This window comes from Aquarana catesbeiana, linkage group LG11, assembly GCF_042186555.1.
Source record: "Aquarana catesbeiana isolate 2022-GZ linkage group LG11, ASM4218655v1, whole genome shotgun sequence".
NCBI classification, from domain to species: Eukaryota; Metazoa; Chordata; class Amphibia; order Anura; family Ranidae; genus Aquarana; species Aquarana catesbeiana.
This window is the reverse complement of record NC_133334.1, coordinates 282802131-282827523: the sequence shown is the minus strand read 5'-3', so window position 1 is coordinate 282827523 and position 25393 is coordinate 282802131. Positions and strand designations below refer to the sequence as shown.

Genomic DNA, 25393 nt, shown 5'->3' with positions numbered 1-25393 from the left:
TGGGGTCCAGTTGAGGACACCCATGAGGTGGGGTGAGGGGCACTGTGGTGATTGAGTGAAGAGCAGTTTTTGTGAAGAAATCTTTATGCTTTCTGGGACTTCACATTCGCTGGAAGGTGGATGGGATCTTGTGATGAACGGTCTTCACTTCATGAATTTTATTTGATATGGAATCTATTTGATTATTCAGATTTTGCTTATTTCCTTACATATAACCAATAGAAATAGTGATAAACAAATATAGAGGATTGGAATATAATTAATATTCTGCACTGAACATGAATGGAGAGGAGACAGAGGCTCCTCTCCATTCATAAACTGAAGCATTATAAACACAGTTTACAATGCTCAGCTATGAATGGACTGTCGGGGGACCGGAGGAGCAAGGAATTCACACCCTCTGATGATCTCTCCTGCAGATTTTGCCGATTCTTTCAAATAACAAGTGGAGAGACTTTATCCACTCACTCAGCTGTCAAAAGAAAGCATCGGGCAGTCTGCCAAGTCTTTAACTTGAAACATTGTAACTAAGCTTCCTTCTTAGAAAGGAATAGAACTTCTGTGTAAAAAAATAATCTGGGCAGTCTGGCAAGTTTTCAACAACCTGTAAATGCAGGAAGTTTAACCACTTAAAAGTCTAAATCTTTTCTGACACTTCTTTCTTAAGTTAAAATCAATATTTTTTGCTAGAAAATTACTTGGAACCTCCAACATTATATATATTTTAGCAGAGACCCTGGGGAATAAAATGGCATTTGCTGCAATATTTTATGTCACACTGTATTTGCCCAGCGGCCTTTCAAATGCAATTTTTGGGGAAAAATACACTTCAATGAATTAAAAAAAAAAAATGAAACAGTAAAGTTATCCCAATTTTTTTTTTGTTTTAATGTGAAAGATGTTACGCCGCGAGAATCGTGATCTATCTTCTAAGCAAAAAAATCCTGCAGCTCTAGTCAGGACCCTCCCAGATGCCTCATCAGTAGCTGGCTCAGCCTCTCAGTACTCTGCTGGGAGCCCAAGGCAAGCGCTTCCACCCCTCCACAGCCCAGCACTCCAGTGAAAGCTGGAGGGGCAGAGTAGATAGCGCTGATAGTCACTGCTCAGCGGGGACCCCAGAAGTGAGTGGTCAGTGATCATGTGACCGCTCGTTCTCAGGTCTAGAGCCGGCAGGGAATCAATGCTGCAGCCATATAGGTCTGTGTTTTCTTTTTTATTCCTGCGCTTCTCCCTTAAGAGAGCTGCATGCAAATGTGACATGGAACATGCTGATAGTAGGAGAGAACAGAGTCACAGTAAGATAACCGGGGGTGGGAAGAAGACACTACTGCATTCCATTTACATTCTGTAACAGAAAAAGTGATGTCTTCCTCCGGGCTGTGCAAAATTCTGAATTGTATCAACAGTAATACAAATCCTTTTGCAGGTAAGTGAGCTCTCTTATACATATGAGGCCCTTCGCCTGCTCAGTGAGGGATCTGATCCCCGTCTGCTTCATTATGCAGAGCAGACACGGACACAGCCCGTTCTTCTCTATGGAGGGAAATGGACTGCTAGTCCGTTCCCCTCCAACTGTCATCTGATCCACCAGACAAATGGGGAAGGTTTCTCCATCCGTCAGTTTTTAGCGGCCCGGATCAGATTCTGGCGGATCTCCGCTGACATCTGCCACTCCATAGAGAGCTATGGAGGGTCTGCCTGAAAATCTGACAAGTGGGATCCGATCAGTCTGTCAGTGTGAAAGGGGTCCAAGCTGAAGCATCTATCAGGCCACTATAGTTCTTCATCAAGACAAGTACCATCTGCCTGTGCTGCTCTCCTAGCCCTTTCCACCTCACATAAACCTGCTGGTCCTGCAAAGCCAATCAGATTTATTCATTTACTCCACACAATTTTCTGCTCTGGGGGGCCTCAGGTACAGCTTCCTCCCCAGCTAGGGGGACAATGAGGAGCACAAACCACATAAGACTAGCAGTCAGAGACAGCAGTGCCTTTGATGATCTCACACCTGCAGATACACAGCTATGAGGCGTCTAGGCAGCAGCCAAGTGTCAGGAGGTGCACTGCTATTTTCCAGGAAGAATTCGAGACACAGGCAAACTGTTCAGGGTATTGATTCTGCACAGCTTACATTTCTAAAATGTTCTGTAAGTTCAGGGCTACTTCAAAGAGAGAGTAAAGGAGCGGAAAGTGTTACCTTCTCCACCTGATCCTTGCAGCGTGTCAGCAGCTCCATGGTTCTGTCATAGGCGGCACTGATCAGGTCTCTGGCTTCTTGGTCAATAAGCTCTGCTGTAGCTTCACTATACGGCTTATCTGCCAATACCTCCCCCTGGCGAGGGATATCGAAGGACACTTGACCCAGCTTCTTGCTCATGCCAAACGTTACAATCTGAAAAGGAGGAGAAGTGTTGGTGACACCCGTCCTAACATACAACAGATTCCTGCTTACTAGTCCTTAGAGGCAGTGATTGCATTACATTTATTTATTTTTCACTTTTTTCCCCCTTTTATCCTTACCTGGTGATCCTGTTAGTAACACAGTTCCTGGTTTAGAGTGACGACACGCCCTCACTGTACTGTACCTATGGAGGAGCAGCGTTGTCACCCTAAGGCAGTATTGGAGTACTTCTCCTATCATTTAATTTTTACATTGATACATCTATCTGTGGAGAACACAACCCCCCCCCCCCCCCAATATTATAGCGAAGAGAGGGGTCATTCTGCAGTCCTGCCCAGGGTGACAATGCTCACTCGCTGTACTATACTGTACCTATGGAGGAGCAGCACTGTCACCCTAAGGCAGTATTGCAGTACTTCTCATATCATTTCAATTACACTGATACCATCTCCATGTTATAGAGCAGAGAGGGGTCGTTCTTTAGTCTTGCCCTAGGGTGACAATGCTCACTCGCTGTACTAGACCTATGGAGGAGCAGCATTGTCACCCTAGGTTAGGGCTACAGAACAACCCCTCTCTTCTATAAAACATGGGGGAGGTGGGTAGATTCGTATTCTCCAGAGATAGCTGGTAACAATGTAACTGAAATGAAAGAAGAACGGCCAAAGCTCTTTTGGCTATACTTGTCCTATAGGTCATAGGAGTAATCTTAGTTCTGCACTCCTGTGATAGGGAATCAGCCGAAAGGGGGCTGAAGTCAGAGTGCCAGTCCAGGTTCTGCAGGGATCCCGACAACGTTGGGAATTGCCCAGATCCATGGACCAGCAGCTGGCTCAACCTCTCAGCATGCTGCTCAGAGCCCGAGCCAGCTGTTCCTGCCCCCTCCACAGCCTGGTGGTCCAGTGAGTACTTGGGGAGGCAGAGCAGAGAGTCATAGACTGACTGTCACAGGCTCTCTAATCCTCAAGAACTCAGCGATCAGCAGTCTTTGATCGCTCAGTTCGTGGTGTAATAGAGGCAGCAGAGACAGATGCAGCATTAGATGTATGCTGCCTCTACATAAAATACGTTTTTTTTTTTCTTTGAATCCCGCACTTTATTTTTTAATGTGGCAAAGAACAGTGGAAGTGTTCAGCTTACAAGGTTTATGGCAGGGTCAAGTTATTTTTTGCACTTATTGTACATATTTAACAAAACACTTTCAATAGTATATTTAACAGAACAAAAATGAGAAAATAAGAGAAGTTTATTGTTGGAGTTTACATACACTTGAAATAATCACTTTCATTTGAGCACATGCTAAAATTAGGAGTGAGAATATCCGGAAACTGAAAGATTCACTCAGAAAGAATGCAAACAGAGGAGTGAGGGAGTTATACATACATTTGGGGATGAACCATCGGGTAGCCTGTACTACGGCCTCCAATAAGTACTCCTATAATTAGTGATCCTCACCAGTAATGATGGGCTCATTTGTCTTCGGATCGAACCCGCCAGGAAGCCGTCACTGCACACCACCAATAATAGGCAATGAGGCATTTCTCGGGCCGCAGCTGCACATATACACGCTGCCTATGATTGGCGGTGTGCAGTGCCGGCCTCCTGGTGGGTTCGATCCGAACACGCCCGAAGCCCATCGCTACTCACCAGGTACCACCCAGCGTGCTATGTGTGCCTCCGTCTAACACCGATACAAAGTATAACATTTCCTCACAGCTGTCTTCGCCTCCTCACCTGTGCATACGCGGTATGCGTCACCTTCCTCAGGTCGTCCTGCGCCCCAGTTGTGATGCGCCCAAAGAAGATCTGTTCTGCCACCCGGCCCCCCAGCATCATGCACATTCGGTCAAATAACTGCTCTTTGGTATACAGGTACTGCTCCTTGGGAAGGTACTGGGCATAGCCGAGGCCTTTACCACGAGGAATGATGGACACCTAGACAGAAAAATCACACCAGAGTGAAGACATGAGAATGATATCCCAACAAAGAGGAACTGAGAGAGCAAAACTGCCCCTTAGAAAAATAAGTACAATAAACGCCAATTCACATAAAACCATCGCAGCTTCAGACAGTTATTTCCTCCTATCACTGAGCAGATGGGAAGACCATGCAATAATAAAAGCCATCTACAATACAATGGGCATCCATGAGCTCTGGCCACATGCCCCAATACATTTTTATGGACAAACATTTATTATCCTTTCTTATAGTACCAGTATAATATGAGGCAGTGGCGGCCTGGCAAGGCACTGAACCCCCCCCCCCCCCCCCCTGGCACTTACCCGCGGGGCTGTGGCGTCCTCTCCTGGACTGTGGTGGCTCGGGTGTCCGCTCCTCCAGCTTCCTCCGCCATGTGTGTCTCTTCTTCCGCCAAAGCGCTAGGCATCCAATAGGATCGCCTGACGCTTTGGCCAATCGAGAAACAGGTCTCACAAATACTAATATCTGAATGTCAGGTGAACACGGGTGGTGTTGGGTGAGAAGGATATGAATGGTGATATAGGCAGAACATGTGGTGATGCAGGGAAGATCACTTTCTGATCTGGATTTTAGAAGTTAATTAGCTGACTATGAATGGTGAAAACCAGAACATAGGAGGTACGGATGACAGACAAGAGAAATTATCTGCATTACCTTTAGTAAAGGATCCGCATGTTCCAAAAACCAACCAACCACAGCGTGACCAGCTTCATGATAAGCCACTGTGCGCTTCTCATCAGGCTGAAGGACCTGAGTCTTCTTTTCCAATCCTGAAAACAGAAGGCCAATGTAAGAGAATGGACGCGATTCTAAAACGCAAACAACAAATATGTTCTACTTACCTGCTCTGTGTAATGGTTTTGCATACAGCAGCCCTGATCCTCTTTTTTGGGCTCCTCCCCACCACTGTGTGCCCCAATAGCAAGCCGGATTCTGCATCACAGAAGGATTCTCACCATAGAATGCACGAAGGTAGAAAAAAAAAACAAAAAAAAAAAAAAAACCTTGTACCCTCAGAACCACTTCAAAGTGTCTCTAAAGCCTTACGTTTTTTCGCTTTAATGCATTCTATGCATTTAGGTGAAAAACTTTCTGTGATGCAGAATCCCCCCCAGCAACCCCCCCACCCCCCTCGATTCTTACCTGAGCCAGATCTGATCCAAAGACGTGCACAAAAGTAGTGGCTCCCAACAAGGTCTCCCTCCTCACTGGGCAGATTGATAGCAGCGGGACAATCAAATGTTGTGACAAGCAAGCAGGGGGGGGGGGGGGGGGGGGGGGGGGCAAGCCCCCCACTGTGTGTCAATAGACGGAGACAGGGCACCTCGGCAACAAGCCTGCATGGGTGCCCCCACCAAAAGTGGCTTTCTATGGGGGCACTTGCAGAAGAGGAGGAGCCTGGAGTTGCGGCGGGGCACTCCAGAAAAAGGAGGATCGGGGCTGCTCTGTGCAATACCATTACAGAGCGCAGGTAAGTAGACCATGTTTGATAATTTAATAAAAAAAAAGCTTTAATGTTACTTTAAGAAATCAAATACCTTTTACATTGCTATTAAAACGTTACTAAACCCAGGAGCCTGCACTCACTATATCTACTCTCCCCAGGAGCCTGCACTCACTATATCTGATCTCCCCAGGAGCCTGCACTCACTATATCTGATCTCCCCAGGAGCCTGCACTCACTATATCTGATCTCCCCAGGAGCCTGCACTCACTATATCTGATCTCCTCAGGAGCCTGCACTCAACTATATCTGATCTCCCCAGGAGCCTGCACTCACTATATCTGATCTCCCAGGAGCCTGCACTCACTATATCTGATCTCCCCAGGAGCCTGCACTCACTATATCTGCTCTCCTCAGAGCCTGCACTCACTATATCTGATCTCCCCAGGAGCCTGCAGTCACTATATCTAGTCTCCCCAGGAGCCTGCAATCACTATATCTGATCTCCCCAGGAGCCTGCACTCACTATATCTGATCTCCCCAGGAGCCTGCACTCACTATATCTGCTCTCCCCAGGACTCTGCATTCACTATACCTGATCTCCTCAGGAGCCTGCAGTCACTATATCTGCTCTCCCCAGGAGCCTGCACTCACTATATCTGCTCTCCCAGGAGCCTGCACTCACTATATCTGATCTCCCCAGGAGCCTGCATTCACTACATCTGCTCTCCTACAGTACACAGAAGATGAAAATACAATTAATTTAGTAAATATAAACTGCTAAATACCTTTTCTCATCAGCAGTATATGGCAATCTTGTGACTTCTATCAGTGTCTGGTTAAAGCTTGTAGGAGGAGTTTTCATTCCCCTCTGACTGTCCTATGAGGCTGCAGGACCCCTGACCCTCTGTCTGGACAGTGCTGATTGGCTCCGTGCTGATCACATGCACCCTCCCAAAATATTAAAAATAAAAACTCTCTAGCAACATACACCAAACTGAGCATGTGCAGAGTGCCTCCTAGAGCTCTGTTCTATTAGGAGGGACTGTGGAAGAAGGGGAGGATTAGAGAAGACAGGATCAAACAGCCTTTTTACACTACACTTACGATTAACCCCTTAGGTTCCACAGTGAGTATAACAAGCATGCTTTACTGCATATACAGACTGATTTTACTGTTGTGGGTTTAGTAACACTTTAGGTTGTGAAGAAACTGAACTATGGCTAGCGTGTGAAGTAATACATGTGAAGAGGTAAAAACATAGTGCAGTGTTGCTTGTGCACCCCATGTGACAGGTTAGTAAAATAGGCGACACTCTGCAACAGAGCCACCGCTCCTCTGAATCAGGAGTAGCCAGCTGAGCTGGTCTGGACTTAATACACAGACGCCCCTGGGGGCCCTGCTGCTGGAACCGTTCCAGGAACATCCTGCTGGGAAGAGGCCCCACAAGAGACTGGAACACTCAGGAAGTATCAGATCCTCCAGTCAGAGAGAGAGAGAGAGAGAACACTTCCATGTTTTCCAGCTTGGAGAACCTGCCAACTTAGAATATGAATGGGTAACGCTTACAGCCTCGTCCTTTGGAACATGCCTTCCCTGACCGCACTTCTTTCACAAAGCACAACTTCAAACAAGTGGCATACAAGTAAAAGATACCAGACAACTTTACAAAGTAATATACTGATATTTCACCGAATTCTCACCTCCAACCACACGTTCAATGGCCTGCTCAAAGTTCTTCGCCTGGACAAACTCACCCAGGTGCCGGCTGCGATAAGGGCGGCCTCGTTACACACGTTGGCAATATCGGCACCTAAAATAAAGAAGAGAACGTCATGGTTCAAAAAAAACAAAGAGATCGTTCGCAACACTACGATCACCTTATGGACAGTCAATCTCACCTGTGAAACCAGGAGTCAGGGCTGCCAACTTCCGGGCCAAGGCATCCTTGTCAAAGTTCTCGGGCAGCTTCAGAGGACGAAGATGAACCTTAAAAATAGAGGCGCGGCCTTTTATATCAGGGGGGCCTAAAGGAGAGAAAGAAAAAAAAAAATATTCATCAATAAAGTGTATTCATAAATATTTATCGGGAGCTTGCAACCATGTATAAATGGGGCTTCTGTATGCCACTAGCTTCTTTCCCTACACAATAAAAACAAAAGTCCAGGCCTAAATAGCAAGAAAAAACTACTAGCACATTAAATCTAAATAAAAAAATAAGGAAGGATTTTGCTGCAATACTCACCTTCGACCCCAAGCTGTGCCCTGATTATGTGACTTGTGTACCTGCCCCCAGCTTAAGGTCCTTTCAGATGGGCTTTCCGATCAGGTAGACCTGATCGGACCTTGCAGTCTCCTCTATTGAGCGGACACATAGCCGCCACCATCCGATTCGATCTTGCCCGCAAAATCCAGACCAATGGTGGTCCTGTTTTCCCATCCGTCTGGTGGGCCCCATTGGATGAAAACGGACAGGCCGTCCTTAGAGGCCATGTCCTCTCTGCACAGTGAGCAGACACGGACCTGTTATCCATCTGCTCAGCAGCGCGACCCCCCCCCCCCCGCTGAGCAAGTGGAATCCGTGGCACGGAGGCGCCCGTGTGAAAAACCTTTTGTGCTGCAGCTGCCCCCCAGAGCCCCCCCTTTCTCTTACCCGAGCCCAATCGTTTCAGCAAAGGGGATGAGCACAACAGCTCCAGCCACTGTCTCGGGTCCTCATTGGATACATTGATAGCAGCAGGAGCCATTGGCTCCTACTGCTGTCAATCAAATCCAGTGACTCGGGGGGAGGGGCCGAGTCCTGCTGTCTGTCAATGGACGCAGCAGCAGCACTCTGTAGCGCGAGTATTTAGGGGCTTCAATTTACAATGACAGTGACACAGGAGGAGAAATGTATGAGAAGGGGCTGGCAGTGATCATAGAGTATGCTGGCAGTGCTGCCCAGTCTCCTGGGAGTGAAAGGGGCTGTATACTGTGCGGGGGGGGGCTGCGTAATGTAAAGGGGGTCTGTGGAAAGTTTTTTTCCCTGAAACTTCCCTCGTAGCCTCCCTGACGGTTTTCCCGAGTGTGGCTCGGGGTTAAAATTTCAGTCCTATTAGCGGTAACCCCGAGCCACACTCAGGATTACATCGCAGGATCCTGGTGTGGCTTTACTTACCTTGTCCCCGGGATCCTGCGATGTCCCCCGCTGTGTCTGCGGGCTCCGTCCTCCTCCGAAGCCTCACCTTGCCAGGCTCCGTTCCCTGCGAGCGTCGCACGGGGGCGGAGCCTGGCGGCAAATTCAAAAAATTGTAAAAATCATAACACATACAGTACTGTAATCTTACAGATTACAGTACTGTATGAAATGATTTCACATCCCTTTTGTCCCTAAGTGCTTTGTCCCATGCCCTGCATGCAGTTTTATGTTATATATACTGTTCTTTCTGCCTGGAAACTGGAGATTGTCCATAGCAACCAAAAAGTGTCCCTTTACATCAAAAGTGGCTTTAGACCAGCTAGAAAACAGTGATAATAAATTAGAACACTTGCAGAATTGAGCGATAGTGAATCGTGGGGAAATGTATTTTATTATTATTTTTTTTTAATTATTTATTTTTATTTATTATATTATAATTTATGTTTTTGTGTTTCAAAGTTTATCATACCCGGGATATCTACTAGACTCTTGATTGGACAGATTTAAGTGTGTTATTGTTAAGAATTACAGACCTACAATATAAAACGCCAAATTTTCATGCAAAATAATTGTACCGCTTTCAGCACCTAAAATCCGAAAGAATCATACCGCCAGGGAGGTTAAAGAATTATACGCCGATAAATACCGTATTTGGCTGATTTGAGCTTCCCCTGAAGGCAGTCATATAGCAGTCTTACCTATGTAAATCTGGCGATCAAATCTTCCCGGTCTCATCAGAGCTGGATCCAGGGTGTCCGGTCTATTTGTACCCGCCAAGACCACCACATTGGTATCAGAACTGAAACCTATCGGGGCAAACAAACAGAAGATACGATCGCAAGAAGCTTTGTACAGGCAGACCATGTCGCTTTCTTTTACCCTCCAATGTATTTAATAGACAGATGACTGTGTTAACACCCACCTAACTGGGCATTTTTGCAATTTTATCCCTCAGCAGGTTAAAAAAAAAAAAAAAAAAGTAATGCAATACTTACCTTCAACCCAGAGCTGTCCCTACAAGTACAAGCATTGCAGAAGCTTTTTTTTTTTACATTTTGCCCACCCATACACTTTAATGTAGGAGTCAGTTGGAGTAAAGGGCCATGTTGATGATCAAAACAAATTCTTTTTGAGTCAAGTGTTATGGATCAATAAAGCAGCCATGTGCACTGTGTGGGCAAGTCCTAGGACTGATTTTCTTTGTGGCACCAAATTATAACACAGAAATGTTCTTTCTTAAAGGATTTGTTTGTTTTGTTCTGAAAGAATTAACACAGAATCTCAAATTTATTTTCTGCAAAGCTTTTCCGGCTCCTGTAAATTGATTATTTTCTTGCAGTTACCTAAATGAGGGTTTTAGTCTTTTCCAGCAATTAATAGGATACCTGCAGAGCAGAAAAGGTCATTAAAAACATGGCTGCCAGTGTCAGGTATGGCTCTTTCCTGCCCCCTGCTGGCAGCACAGAATTATGTGGCGTTCACATATCCTGACAGCTTTGGAGAATTTTCACTACAACTGGCAATCCTCCCTTGGAAGGAAAAGGGACTCTGGATCATTGGACTGGCTTCCAGCAGGGACTACAAACCAAAAATGCCACAACAGGCCCAAAGGCGTGAAATCCAATGTCTACGTGACCCCACAGTACCACGCTGCTAGCAATCCACTGGAGGGATGGAAATGGTCAAAACAAAGCCTGTATGCTGCGCACTGGCAAATGGGGTGTCCATGCAGATGACAAATGATAACGTAGAAGTCGCTTCCAAGAAAATCCGTAACGTTTATTACATAGTCATAGGAGTAAAATCATTCTTGTATAAAAACCAGGTAACATCCAGTCTCTGCACACTCACAGGTATCCCATCATTGGTGGTGAGGATAGAAGTCTGATCACATAACAGCCGGAAGGATCCAATGAGAACACGCCAGGTGGTAGCTACCGATGACCACGGGGATGCCGGGCTCTAGTCCAATACTTAGCAGTCAGGGAGACACCAAAAAGATGGCTGCACTGTGTGATACTCGGGACCTGGAAGTGATGTCATCGGCTGCGCCACAGACAAGAAGAGAGAACACCACCAACCCGACAGGGGGAGTGGACCCAGGAGGGCTCCCTCACAACAATGAGACGACACATTTCAATGTCCCTAGTTTCCTTATCAAATCCCCCCACTGACACAACCGCCATATCGGCAACGCCATCGCCTACCGTCCAGGGAGCAATAAAAACTTCAAGGAGTATGAATACTTTTTCAAGGTACTGTATGATAAGATCTCCTATTAAAGTGTTCTGGGGGTTGTTCCCTGTCTGGAGGAGCCACCCCTCTAAGGCACTGGTCTCCAAACTGCGGCCCGGGGCCGGATGTGGCCCTTTGCTTGCTTTTATTCAGCCCTTAGGGCACTATTACTCCCACTGATACAAGGCACTATTCTGCCACCAACAACGGGGCACTATTCCTCCCACTGACACCAATGATGGGGCACTATTCTGCCATCTGACACCAACAACGGGGCACTATTCCTCCCACTGACACCAATGATGGGGCACTATTCCTCCCACTGACACCAACAACGGGGCACTATTCCTCCCACTGACACCAATGATGGGGCACTATTCTGCCATCTGACACCAACAACGGTGCACTATTCCTCCCACTGACACCAATGATGGGGCACTATTCCTCCCACTGACACCAATGGTGGGGCACTATTCCTCCCACTGACACCAACGATGGGGCACTATTCCTCTCACTGACACCAACGATGGGGCACTATTCCTCCCACTGACACCAATGATGGGGCACTATTCCTCCCACTGAGACCAATGATGGGACACTATTCCTCCCACTGACACCAATGATGGGACACTATTCCTCCCACTGACACCAATGATGGGGCACTATTCCTCCCACTGACACCAATGATGGGACACTATTCCTCCCACTGACACCAATGAGGCTATTTGACATTGATATTAACAGTTGGGTGGGGCTGGGAGTGCGGCTTTCTTCTCACATAAGGAACTATCAGTGCAGGATGAGTGGATGCTGCCCCCCCCCCCCCCATCTCTGAGGATCCGCCCCCTCTCAGCATTGAGCGGCGCTCCAAGTTTGTTTACAGGTCCAAGCTTTGGAATCTTTTCCCCAGAAGATGTCATATAATCCCAACAAAACACGGACTCAGATTCTGTCCATAAGGCTGTGTGGGTTTCACTCACCATCCATCTCCACCAGCAGCTGGTTGAGGGTATTTTCTTGCTCAGAGTGACCTCCGAAATTCCCCTGCCCCCTCTTTCTTCCAACAGCGTCGATCTCATCGATGAAAAGGATGCAAGGTGCGTTCTTCCTTGCCATGGCAAACATGTCTCGTACCTACAAAGTTACAAACACAGTCAGCTTTTTCCTTTTTTTTTTAATCAGATAGTCTTTATTAAAAATCAGTTTTTAGTTTTTATAGCATTACAAAAAAAGTGTCAGAATATAAAACGAAGGCCAACAAACGATCTCTGAAGGGTCACTGTGTGTCTTTTTACCTGCTTTAGATTGTTGTGTGTAATCTGCTGCTGTGTGATTAAAGCCCCGCACACACGGGCTGAACGTCGGGAGGCATTTGACGGTTCAAAAAAAAAACTGTCCGACATTCAGACTGTATGTCAGTCCGGCCGGCTTCTGTAGGAGGTGCATGCTGGGAAACCAGCAGCTGACCAACTCCCGGTCAGCATTCTCAGCCAATGGCAGACAGCGCTGATCTGAGTGCCCCCCTGTCGGAACAGCTCAGCGGGGGGAGATGCCTGTACTAACCTTGAATGGGGAGAATTTTTTTTAAGGGGGGGGGGGGCAGATTTGTGCTGGGAGGAGGGGGAATTTATGCTTAAGGGGTGAGCAAGCAAACTTGATTTTTTTGGGGGGGGGGGGGTTCAATTTGGCATGTTCGCCCTGGGCTGTGGATGACCTTGTCCTGGCACTGCTGACTGCCATGCGTTTATGAGTGATGAGGAAACTGAAGAAAAACCTGCAAAATGAAAACCCCGATCCAGCGTTTGTATAATGGTCCATTATCTCCTAGCTAGAGCATGGGTGCTCAACCTGTGGCCCTTGAGCTGTCGTGGAACTACAAGTCCCATGATGCATTGCAAGGCTGACAGGTACAAGCACGACTCCCAAAGGCAGAGGCATGATGGGACTTGTAGTTTGGAGGGCCATAGTTGGAGATCCCCGTCCTAGAGTGATAAACACAGGGAGCTTTTCTTTAAGTAAAAATGATGATGAAAAAAAAGTTTTTGTTACCGACAATCAATATTGGCTGTGGTTTGTTTTTCCTATGTGTTAAAAGAAAAAAATGGGAGACTCTGGTTGCTATGGGCAACTAGTAAAGTAAACCGTAGTCTCTAGCTGTTGGTTTATGAGTGAATTATGGGCCTTTGATGTGCTCCCCAGCAGCCTCTCAGTTGGTGCTCATTACTGCACTACAATCATTATCTCATTATATTTTATTCCTCTGTAATTATTCTGCATTTTTTACTTAATCCGTTTTTAATAAAATCACATAGAAAAGAGAAATGGGGAGGGTGACACCCTCACAAATCAATACTAATGATCGGAAACCAGTTGTAGATGAGCTCCACATAACAGGTGAGTGTTAATCCGAATCACAAATCAGCCTGTGTCTGAGCTCACCGCCGTCATATAACGATCATCCATGCAATGCTGATACAATTGTTTTATAAGGGGGATAACAGCAACTCCCACGCCGGGGCTAAAACATCCTACAGGGATTATGGGGGTCGGTTTACTAAAGGCAAATAGACTGTGCACTCTCTGTAACATGACAAAATGTGGAAAAATTCAAGGGGTATGAATACTTTTTCAAGACACTGTATATAAGTATATGGGCTCATGCTAGGGCCTTGATGTCAATGGTGTCCATGGTAGAGGATCCATGGGATCAATTAGGTTCTGTCCTGCTGCTGGGCAATCCGTTCCTCCATCCTTATCAGTCTTGTATGAGAGAATGGCTCCAGAACATTGGAAGTATTTCACAGATGGAAGAACCAATTCATATTCTCCAAGACAAACTCTCCAAGTTTACAGCCAGATGGACATGCTGGACTCATTTCCAGACCACTGCCGCTTACCCGAACCCTGTGCCCTTTAGGAGGAGTGGGCTCCCCTCCAAGCACACCTGCCCCTAATCTATCCACCGATATATATATATATATCATTTTTACTTTTCCAACTTGGGAGTCTCTTAAAACGATAGATTTAGGACCGCAGTACACAGAGGAGCCTGGACATGGGCACTGCAGCTTACACATATATATGCAAACGTGAGCAACTAAACCCTCTGTGAATTGTTAGACGGTCAGTGTGGTTGTTTTGCAGGCTGGCAAGTGCGCTGGGAAATCTTGTTTGTGTTTTTGCACAGATCACCCATGATCCTCTTCTTCTTGGGTCCCCTGCCGGCGCTCCTGGCTCTTCCACTTTAGCAAGTGCCCTTTATGGAAAAGCTGCTTTCTGTGGGGGCACTGGTGTGGGCTCAATCTCCTGCTGCCTGCATCTATAGACACAGACAGCATGTCTCCGTCCCCCCCCCCCCCCCACTCTCTTGTCACAGAATTTGATAGCAGCGGGAGCCAATGGCTCCTACTGCTATCAATCTGCTCTGTGAGGTGGGAGAGAGGAGAGATCCCCTGCTCTTGTGCACATCGCTGGATCGAGATCCAGCTCAGGTGAGTATAAGAGGCTGGGGATCCTCGGACAAAGAAGGTTTCCAAGGTAAAAAACCCTAAAGAACCACTTTAAAATAAACACACACACACACACATATATTATATATACACACACACACACACATATAAAACCTACCCTGGCTGGACCAACACCAACAAACATCTCCAGGAACTCTGATCCATTGACAGTGATGAATGGAACATTGGCCTCCCCTGCGGTTGCCTTGGCAAGGAGGGTTTTGCCAGTACCAGGTGGTCCAGTGAGCATTGCTCCCTATGAAGGTAACAAAGCAAACATTCAGGAGTTTTATGAAGAAATATGGAATAAGTTTTTATTATATATATATATATATATATATATATATATATATATATATATATATATATATATATATATATATAAACATATACACACACACACATATATACACAGGAATCCAAATATAAACATAATGCCCAAGCATAAAGTAACACATAACAATCAATCAGCCATCGTCTTATCAGTGACCTGACAGCAATACACTAAATTATGATTGGATAAATAGTAAACAAAATCTTCAGCAGTGATCTCTTGCCCTGTGTAGGGGTTGTGCTGTGCAAGGTCCGTTTCACACTTGTTGCGACCTGAAAGTCGCGCAATTTTGATGCAACGCCTGTGTAATCTTGAAGTCTATGGACTTCATGTCGCATCAAGTCAGACCAAAGTAATGCAGGGACTACTTTGAAGTCGCTGCGACTTTAAGTTGCACAGATATGAATTGGAAATCATGGGTTACGACTTGTCATGCGACTCTGTAGTCCTGAGTTGCACAAGTGTGAAAGGGGCCTAAATCTCAGGAAAAGATGGACAAAATTACAAATCCTTTGACATAGCCCCCCACCCTCCCCCCCATCATGTTGGCCTTACCCTGGGGATTTTAGCTCCAAGGTCATAATACTGTTTGGGATTTTTGAGGAAATTCACAAACTCCATAATCTCCAGTTTTGCCTCTTCACATCCCGCCACGTCCCGGAACTTCACATTGATCTCTCCTTTCAGCATCTTCGCTGTTGTCTCTCCGACACCAAAAATCCCGCTGCTTCTCCCTCCGCGGCTCGGCCCCATCATCCCTCTCCGCATGCTGTACAACAGGTAGCCCACGATGAGCAGCGAGGGGATGAGGCTGAGGACAAAGGACCTGCCAACACACATTGGGGAGACACATGTTACATATACCAACCATTCTTGTCTGGACCATGATTTTTTTTTAGCAGTAAGGATAAAATACCCCTTTAAAAATGGAGGATATAGCAGGAAGATATAAAAGGATTGCAGTAGATATATATATATAAAATCAAACTGATATACTGGATTTTTATTCGGTTAGAATTGACAGAGGTACGATTAAAGGTTAAATTCGCATTTTAGAAAAAAGTATAATAAATGTTGCAAAAATAAGTGCATTTATTATTTTTTTCTTAGGAGTCTGCAGAGCATTGCACCCACGATCATCAGATGTAATGCCAGGATTCTGCAGACTCTTTTCTGCCTGAAGTCTCCTTTACCTCCATACTTCCTATACCCTCCGAACCTCCCGTACCCCCCCATACCTTCTGTACCTCCAGAACCCTCCCGTACACCCCCCCCCCCATACCCCCAGTACCCTCTATACCTTCTGTACCTCCACAGTACCCTCTATACCTCCATACCCCCCCCCCCATACCTCCAGTACCTTTCATACCCTCTAAAACTCCCATACCTCAGTACCCTCTATACCCCCCCCTTAACCCCCCCTCCCCCCCAATGCCTCCAGTACCCTCTATACCTTCTGTACCTCCATACCTGCAGTACCCTCCGAACCTTCCGTACCCCCCCCCCCCCCATACCTCCAGTACCCTCCATACCGTCTGTATCTCAATATCTTCAGTACTCTCCATATCTCCTGTACCTTCATATCCTCCATACCCCCTGTACCCTCCTTACGTCCTGTCCCACAATACCTTCCGTACCCTCCATACCTCCTAACCCCCAGTACCTACATACCCCCCGTACCCTCAATACCTCCTGTCCCTTAATACCTCCCGTACCTCCATAACCCTCCCGTACCCCCGTATGACCAAACAGTTACCAGAGAGCAGAAAGAATAGACTAGGAGAGTGCTCACCAGCGCCCTTCACAGTTTATTGAGAACTATAAGAAGTTTGTCGCAATGGAACACGGTAGTTGTAGTTCTTTCACTCCCAGAACTCTGGCACCAGAACACACTGCCTGGAATGCATCACTTCCTAAAACTGACCCGAGGTGTGAGATGCATGCTGCTACTTATAGAGCGCAGGTGCGGCCCCAGACCACTATACTCATAATGCTGCTGAGAGACAGAGGCTTCATCAGGAGAAGGTAAGAGAGACTGCAACTATGAACCCCACTAAAAAAGTAGCAGGTAAAAGCACAGAAAAATAAAGAATTCAAAATGTTGATGGCCCAGTCACAGTCCAGACCTAAATCACATTGAGAATCTGTGGCAAGACTTGAAAATTGCTGTTCACAGACGCTCTCCATCCAATCTGACAGAGCTTGAGATATTTTACAAAGAAGAATGGGCAGAAATGTCCTCTCTAGATGTGCAAAGCTGGTAGAGACACCCCCAAAAAGACTTGTAGAGAAAGGGGGTTCTACAAAGTATTGACTCCGGGGGGCGCCATACAAATGTCCCTCCCCCCCACTTTTCACATATTTATTTGTATCATTTATCATTTTCCTTCCACTTCACAATTATGAGCCACTTTGTGTTGGTCTATCACATAAAATACCAATAAAATACATTTACATTTTTGGTTGTAACAAAATGTGAGACATTTCAAGGGGTATGAATACTTTATCAAGGCACTGTATATTGTATTACATTTCCTCCAGGTCATCCCAGGGATCCTTATTACACGCAGTCCAAAGTCATATAAACCAGATCTTACAGTATATAAAGTGAGGTGTACTGCCCATAGAAGGGGGCACTTGTGCCACTCACCCATCGCTCTCATTGCTGTATACCACCGCCACGCGGTCTGCAGACTCGATCCCCATCTCTTGCTGTGCGATCTCTAGATTGCGCTCAAAGATATCCACGCTGCCAATGTGAAACCACACCGGTCTCTGCAGGAGACAGAGAGATTTTAGATATACTTTATATGTGTTCCAAGGACAGCCAATCACAGAAGAGTCCCATCCTGAGCACTCACCTCCCCATTGGCCATTATCACTCTCACAAACTGCTTGTTAACAATTTCCAGCCGGGTCACCTGAGGCAGACAAAGCAGAATGAGGAGACAGACATCGGATATCGCTACTCAGAACTGTGATTAGATACAAATCAATGCAGATCTATATTCATCAATATATAAAAGTGTAAATACCTCAATTCTATCCAGGATCTCTGCCTCCTGCAATCCCATGTACAGCAGAGATTAGACTGGAGAGGGAGAAGCTAACTAAGAGCATGTGGACAGGAAGTCAGAGAAGAGCGACAGATGAAAGAGCTCATCAGTCTTCCGCTTCTCATTTCACTGTCCAGTCACCAGACGCGGGGGAGGGACAAGACCTGTAAGCGTTTCTCAACATCAGTAGAGAGAAATCAGGTCTTTCTTACCCTTCTAGACAGGACTGCGCTCTGTGGAAGAGCTGCATAAATCTCAGGACTGGATGGAGATCAAATACAAATCCTTTGGAAGGTAAAACGGCTTCCATATATGTATTTTATATGAGTATTTGGCACAAGCGCAGCTTTTAGAAGAAGTGTTTGTAAAGTCTCATTTTTTCTTTCTACAGTCCCCTCTGTTAGAGAACATTAAAGTGATTGTAAAGGATCGTTTTTCATTTTTTAAAAATAACAAACAAATCATACTTACCTCCACTATGCACCTCATTTTGCACAGTGTGGCCCCGAACCTCCTCTTCCGGGGTCCCTCTGCAGCTCCTCTCCGCATCAGATAACCGGGTTATCTTGCGGGCGCACTCCCGAGTCCAGCATTTGCTTCCACAGACACGAATGCCGGACTCGGCCCCGCCCCCCACATCATTGGATTTGATTGACAGAAGCGGGAGCCAATGGCTGCATAGGATGCATTAAGGTGAAAAAACACGGAGGGTTTACAACCCCTTTAAGCTCCCCAATGTGTATGTGATTTATAAAAAAATACGCTGCCTAATTAATACCTTATTTCTGAGCGCCGCTCACGTGACTGCCCGCTGGTCTCCTCTCCTGATCTGACAGCTGCAGGGGGAGGGGCTGGGTATCCCCCACTGATGTCAGCCAGGAAGAGGAGGAGGAGGAGGAGGAGGAGGAGGAGTGGGTATAGGACTTTTGTTATTATTGATATATACTTGACTCTTGTTATTTACCCCCCCCCTTCTTCATTTGTTATTATTTGGCTATTTTGCGCTGCATTTTTCTAGTTTTGATTTATCTTCAGGTGATTATCCGCAAGTGTTCAGCTGGCATATAATTGGTAATTAATTATTGTGTATTTGCACTGATTGCTCTATTTTTTACAAGATTTTTAACTCATATACGATTTAAAACTCCAAAGAAGGGGTTAAAAACGCCCGTGTTACAGAGCTTCCGAAGCACTTTTTAGGCGCTTCGGAAGCGCCGCCCATTTATCGCAATGAGCAGCGGCATTTTGGGAGCACTATATACAGCGCCCCCAAACCCCCCCCTACAGATGCTGCTTGCAGGACTTCTTCTAACATTCTGCAAGCGCAGCGCCCCGGTGTGAACGCACTCATTGCAATGAAAGGGAGGCAGTTTTCAGGCACTTTACAGGCGATATTTCTAGCGCTAAAACGCCTGAAAACTGCCTCAGTGTGAATGGGGTCTTCTAGTCAGAATAATGCACTTCTCTTTAAACTATTGTTCAAGTCGTCCACAACTTATAATTCATTCTGGAGACATTACCAGACATCTGAGTGACTTCATACAGGTGGTGGGAACATTCCCCAGAATAGCCACAAAGGCAGCTCAGTCCCAAAAAAAACGCTTGTGGGTTTTCCCCTCAACCACTAGAACTGAAGAAGCCACGTGGATGAGAACCAACCCCTCCCCAACCTGGTTACCTGCTGGTAGATATTCGATGATCCGTCACAGACATTTCCACAACTAATAAATGGCGATTCCCATAATGTGACTTACCTGTCCCCTCTCCAGATACAGCTGTACAAACTCCTTCCAGCTGATCTCCTTTCCAGTGTCTCTGGAGAAGTAAAACAATGCGAGTGCTGAGACGCCGGCTATGAGGACAGCGAGGCTGCGAAAATCCTTATCGTCCCACGGAAAATCACCCTACGAGAGAAGAATTGTCAGTAATCTGATGTATAAGCTGCGTTCAGTCAACACGGCTCATCAGCCAAAACGCGTCAGTCCGTTTATATCTTTTACTCTCTCTCATATACTAAGAAATGGATTATTGGAGTTTCCGGCTCCATCTTCTGAAATTGTAGTGAACTCATCGATGTAAGAGGGAAGATCTGAGCCAGAGCACCCTTTGTGGTTTTCTGCCCTACACTTGCAGAATGGCAACACTGGTTTGAGCGCGGCACTACTACTTTCTCCTCCTAGAAGCTGCGTTCATCGTCAAGAACAAATCTAACATTAAAGTGAACCTGGCAATTAAAGATCACTTAAAGTAGAATTCCAGGATTGACGTGATTGTAAAGGTTTGTTTTTTTTTTTTTAATAACAAATATGTTATACTTACCTCCTCTATGTAAGGATTTTGCACAGAGTGGTCCCGATCCTCCTCTTCTGGGGTCCCCCAGCGGCACTCCTGGCTCCTCCTCTTCTCGAGTGCCCCCTCAGAGAGACGCTTTTTATGGGGGCACTCGTGTGGGCGTGCTCCCAAGTCCTGCTGCTACATCCACTGACACAGACAGCAGGACTCAGCCCCGCCTCCCGTGTCACTGGATTTGATTGACAGCAGCGGGAGCCACATGGCTCCTGCTGCTATCAATCTATCCAATGAGGACCTGAGCCAGTGGCTGGAGCTGCTTTGCTGTCCCCATCATTGGAACAATCAGGTAAGAAAAAGGGGAGGGGGGTCTGGGGGGCAGCTGCAGCACAAAAGGTTTTTCACCTTAATGCATAGAATGACTGTTAGGGTTTACAACTCCTTTAGAGCCCTTGCACACTGGGGCGGGGGGCGGCGTCAGCGGTAAAACGCCGCTATTATTAGCGGCGTTTTACCGTCGGTATTCGGCCGCTAGCGGGGCGGTTTTACCCCCTGCTAGCGGCTGAGAAAGGGTTAAATACCACCGCAAAGCGCCTCTGCAGAGGCGCATTGCCGGCGGTATAGCCGCGCCGTCCCATTGATTTCAATGGGCAGGAGCGGTAAAGGAGCGGTATACACACGACTCTTTCACCGCTCCGAAGATGCTGCTGGCAGGACTTTTTTTACCGTCCTGCCAGCGCATCGCTCCAGTGTGCAAGCCCTCGAGGCTTTCACACTGGGATGACAGCAGCGGCACTTTCGGGGCGGTTTGCAGGCGCTATTATTAGCGCAATAGCGCCTGCAAACCGCCCCAGTGTGCAAGGGCTCTTAAAGTTTTAGTAAAGTCTCCTGTTCTTGTTCTATAATCCCCTCCGTTAGAGAACATTAAATTCCCCGGTGTATGCGATTTAAACAATATGCTGCCTAATACCTTATTTCCGCTCGGCGCTCACGTGACTGCCCGCTGGTCTCCTCCCTCAAACTGATAGCTGCAGAGGGAGGGACTGGAGCGGCTGTGCTCATCCCCGTCACTGGAACAATCGGGTTCAGGTAAGTAAAAGGGGGGCTCTGGGGGGGGGGAGGGGGGCTGCTACACTACAGAAGAGACATAGAATGCATTGAGATGAAGAACCTCGAAGGTTTACATCCCCTTTAAGGAGTTTGTTGGGGCCAAGTAGTGGGATCTTTGGTTTACCTGCCCGGCCTATAGGAGAATGGCGGCCGGGGCGTGGCATCCTGACTTGACGTCATATGACATCCTGTGAGAACGCACTGCTTTCGCAGCCGCACAATCTGACACCAACTGCAACCACCGGACACAGCCAATGACTGATCAGTGCACCGGCTTTCTGCCAGTACCATGTGACCTCTGTGTCCAATCACAGCAGATCACATGACAATTGTGCAAAACGGACGGCTTCATTTCATGCCATCCATTGTGTACAGTTGTGTTCCTAGCTGTGATTGGTCAATGTGATCACACGGTACAGACAGGGTCAATCACAGCCCAGCTGTTCCATGTGATTAGCTTTGACCAATCACAGCTAATTACAAAAAAATAAATAAATAACACAACATCAATAAAAAATAAAAAACTGAAACGGTTACATTTTTTTCCCTGTACTGTCACCAGTGTTCCTGATCACCACCACACCAGTTATATGATGCCGCTGTACTGCACTGATAGGCGGCACTGACAGGCGGTGTTGAGGCTGCACTGAGAGGCGGTGTTGAGGCTGCACTGACGGCCGGTGCTGAGGCTGCACTGACGGCCGGTGCTGAGGCTGCACTGACGGCCGGTGCTGAGGCTGCACTGACGGCCGGTGCTGAGGCTGCACTGACGGCCGGTGCTGAGGCTGCACTGAGGGGCGGTGCTGAGGCTGCACTGAGGGGCGGTGCTGAGGCTGCACTGAGGGGCGGTGCTGAGGCTGCACTGACGGGCGGTGCTGAGGCTGCACTGACGGCCGGTGCTGAGGCTGCACTGACGGCCGGTGCTGAGGCTGCACTGACGGCCGGTGTAGATGTCCCTTTACCACAAGCTGGTTGTCGGCTCTCTTCTCCTCTCTTCATGTTGTCAGTGTGAGGAAAGGAATGCCGATAACAGGCTTGTGTTCACATCGTAATCAGCGGTCATTGGACACAGCTGATCATGTGGTAAAGGGCCGCTGTGATTGGCCCTTTCCCCTGATCTTTGATCTGAAGGCCGCAGGGGGCGTGTGGGCAGAGCGATCATAGAGGGAGGAAGTCCATGGATGCCCCTCCCACCAAGTAAGCGGGCGCCACTGTAGCTGCCTTTCGGTCATAGCGCAGGCGGATAGGGGTTAAGCAGTCAGTTCCACATGACCTCACACCAGCCATTTACTAGAAGTAATCCTCCTCTCACCGTAAAGGTTGCTCGTGCACGCACAGTCCATGAGTTGGAGGTTCATTCTAACCAAAGAGACCAGAAGACTCGTTGATCTGTTCTATACTGGAAGAATAACCTGGCAGAGCTGTCATTGGCTCATCCTTTGACCTCTTTGGTCTCCATAGTGTACATACAGCAATACAATCTGTGTCTTCCACATAACAGGACTGTCCTCCGATAAATAAATACCTTTGAAATGCGTTGCCACCACGCAGTTTCTTTCTTTTTCTCATCCTTTTTATTGCCGTGGTCATTGCCTTCCTGCGAGCCGTTACCTCTGGCCTTGTCTGTGGAGTGGAAGGAAGGTGGTGGTAAGCCGGCTACACATTAGTAATAATAAATAAGTGCCTATACTGTGTACAATGCTGGAATGATCCGCTTTAAGATTTACTGCTGCTGAGGGGAGAAGAGAGTAAACAGGAATGACACAGACTATGTGGGGAAAACATAAAATGCAGGAGAGGTGACAGGACAAACTCTGCTGACATTTACAAAGAACTTCGGGTGGCGCCCCATGTCCCCAGTCCAGCTGACTCTTGCTATAAAGGGTGCCAACAAGGAAAAAGCTTGTCTCGGCCATAAATGTCCTCTATAACCAAAGAAAGTCCAACTGTCGAACACCAAAAACACAAGCCCAGGAAAGACTCCACCTGGACCATACCATCCCCTGATCGGTTTCACCCTGCCCACAGGGCTTAATCATGACTAAGCCCTGTGGGTGGGGTGAAACACTTTTGGGGGCGTGGCCTGAGTGGAACCATTCTTACCTGGGTTTGTGTTTGGTGTGTGACAGTTGGACTTTCTCTGGTTATGGAGGGAAAACTCAGATGCCGGGGAGAGTTAAACTCACAAGAAGAGCGTCTTCTCTTATCTCCCCGATATTCTCTCCTCTCTCCCTCATCTGTGAACTTCAGCACTGTAAAGCTTCTGTCAGCCTTCCTCTCTAACTGAGCCAAGAAATACAATCAAGGCTGGAAATGCACATATTTTAAAACTACAGAACGTGACATATAGGGGGAGATTTACTAATACCGGAGCACTCCCCGAACCTGGCGCAGCGTTGCATGGTAACCAATCAGTGATAGTAAAGTCTTGTTGTTTATTTAAAAAACAAAACAAACATGTTATACTTACCTGCTCTGTGTAATGGTTTTACACAGAGCAGTCCAGGTCCTCTTCTTCTCCTCAGGTCCCCCTCTGGAGCTTCTGCCCCCTTCCTCCTGCCAGGTGCCCCCCACAGCAAGCAGCTTACTAGGGGGCTCTGTGTGTCCATTCAGACATGGAGCAACAGCTCGGCCCCGCCCCTCTGTTTCCTGACTGGCTCAATGGCTGTGACTGACAGCAGTGGAAGCCAATGGCTCTCACTGCTCCCAAAAGCCATAAAAGGACTGCGAGTCCCCAGGGAGCTGAGGCTCTCATGGACATCGCTGGATCAAATGGGGGCTCAGGTAAGTATTGGGGGAGGGGGGCTGCTGCACGCAAGTTTTTTAACCTTCATGCATAGAATGCACCTTCTGTCTTTACAATCACTTTAACCACTTGAGCCCGGAAGGATTTACCCCCTTAATGACCTGGCCATTATTGGCGATATGGCACTGCGTCACTTTAACTGACAATTGCGCGGTCGTGTGACGTTGTATCCAAACTAAATTATTGTTCTTTTTTTCCCCACAAATAGAGATTTCTTTTGGTGGGATTTGATCACCTCTGCGGTTTTTATTTTTTGCGCTATAAACAGAAAAAGAGCGACAATTAAAAAAAAAAAAAAAAAAAAACACTATATTTTTTACTCTCTGCTATAATACATAAAAAAAAAAAAAAAAAAAAAAAAAAAAAAAAAACGTATTCATCAGTTTAGGCCAATTTGTATTCTTCTACATATTTTTAGTAAAAAAAAGAAAAGTGCAATAAGCGTATATTGATTGGTTTGCACAAAAGTTATAATGTCTACAAAATAGGGGAAAGATTTAGGGACTTTTTTTTTCTTTTTTTATATTGTTTTAACTGGTAATGGTGGCGATCTGCGATTTTTAGCGGGACTGCGACATTGCGGCGGACAAATCTGCTCCCAAGTGGCACTTTTTGCTGACCAGTGACCCCAATACAGTGCTAAAAAAAAATGCACTGTCACTGTATAAATGACACTGGCAGGGAAGAGGTTAACACTAGGGGGTGATCAAAGGGTTAGGAGTGTTCCCTAGGGAGGTGTTTATAACTGTATGGGGGATGGGCTGGATGGGAGAAGAGAGAGATCGCTGTTCCTGATCACTAGGAAGAGCAGATCTCTCTCTCCTCCCGTTTGTTTACACTGACAGATCCCCATTCCGGCTCTCTTTACCGCGATTGCGGGTGGCCGGCGGACATCGAGGCGGGCGCGCCCGCAAAAGCCAGTGAACGGACCGATGCACCAGTATGTCGTTTCGCGCAGCCGTGCCAACTTGCTGCGGTATAACAGCGGCGGCTGGTCGGCAACTGGTTAAGCTTTGACAATAAAACCTGGAAGCTGATTGGTTTCTATGC

General features: G+C 46.9%; 1 protein-coding gene across 1 annotated transcript in view; it reads right to left on the bottom strand.

Annotated features, from left to right (window-relative positions):
• LOC141112864 (mitochondrial inner membrane m-AAA protease component AFG3L1-like) overlaps nucleotides 1-25393 on the bottom strand; it is a 32399-nt gene that overhangs the window by 2662 nt on the left and 4344 nt on the right. Inside the window, 14 exon segments of the mRNA XM_073605966.1 lie at nucleotides 2198-2392; nucleotides 4136-4336; nucleotides 5037-5152; nucleotides 7530-7595; nucleotides 7598-7639; nucleotides 7728-7853; nucleotides 9703-9810; nucleotides 12220-12373; nucleotides 14867-15004; nucleotides 15638-15908; nucleotides 17733-17857; nucleotides 17944-18003; nucleotides 19893-20042; nucleotides 23063-23160. Coding sequence (XP_073462067.1) covers nucleotides 2198-2392; nucleotides 4136-4336; nucleotides 5037-5152; nucleotides 7530-7595; nucleotides 7598-7639; nucleotides 7728-7853; nucleotides 9703-9810; nucleotides 12220-12373; nucleotides 14867-15004; nucleotides 15638-15908; nucleotides 17733-17857; nucleotides 17944-18003; nucleotides 19893-20042; nucleotides 23063-23160 — 1850 coding nt within the window.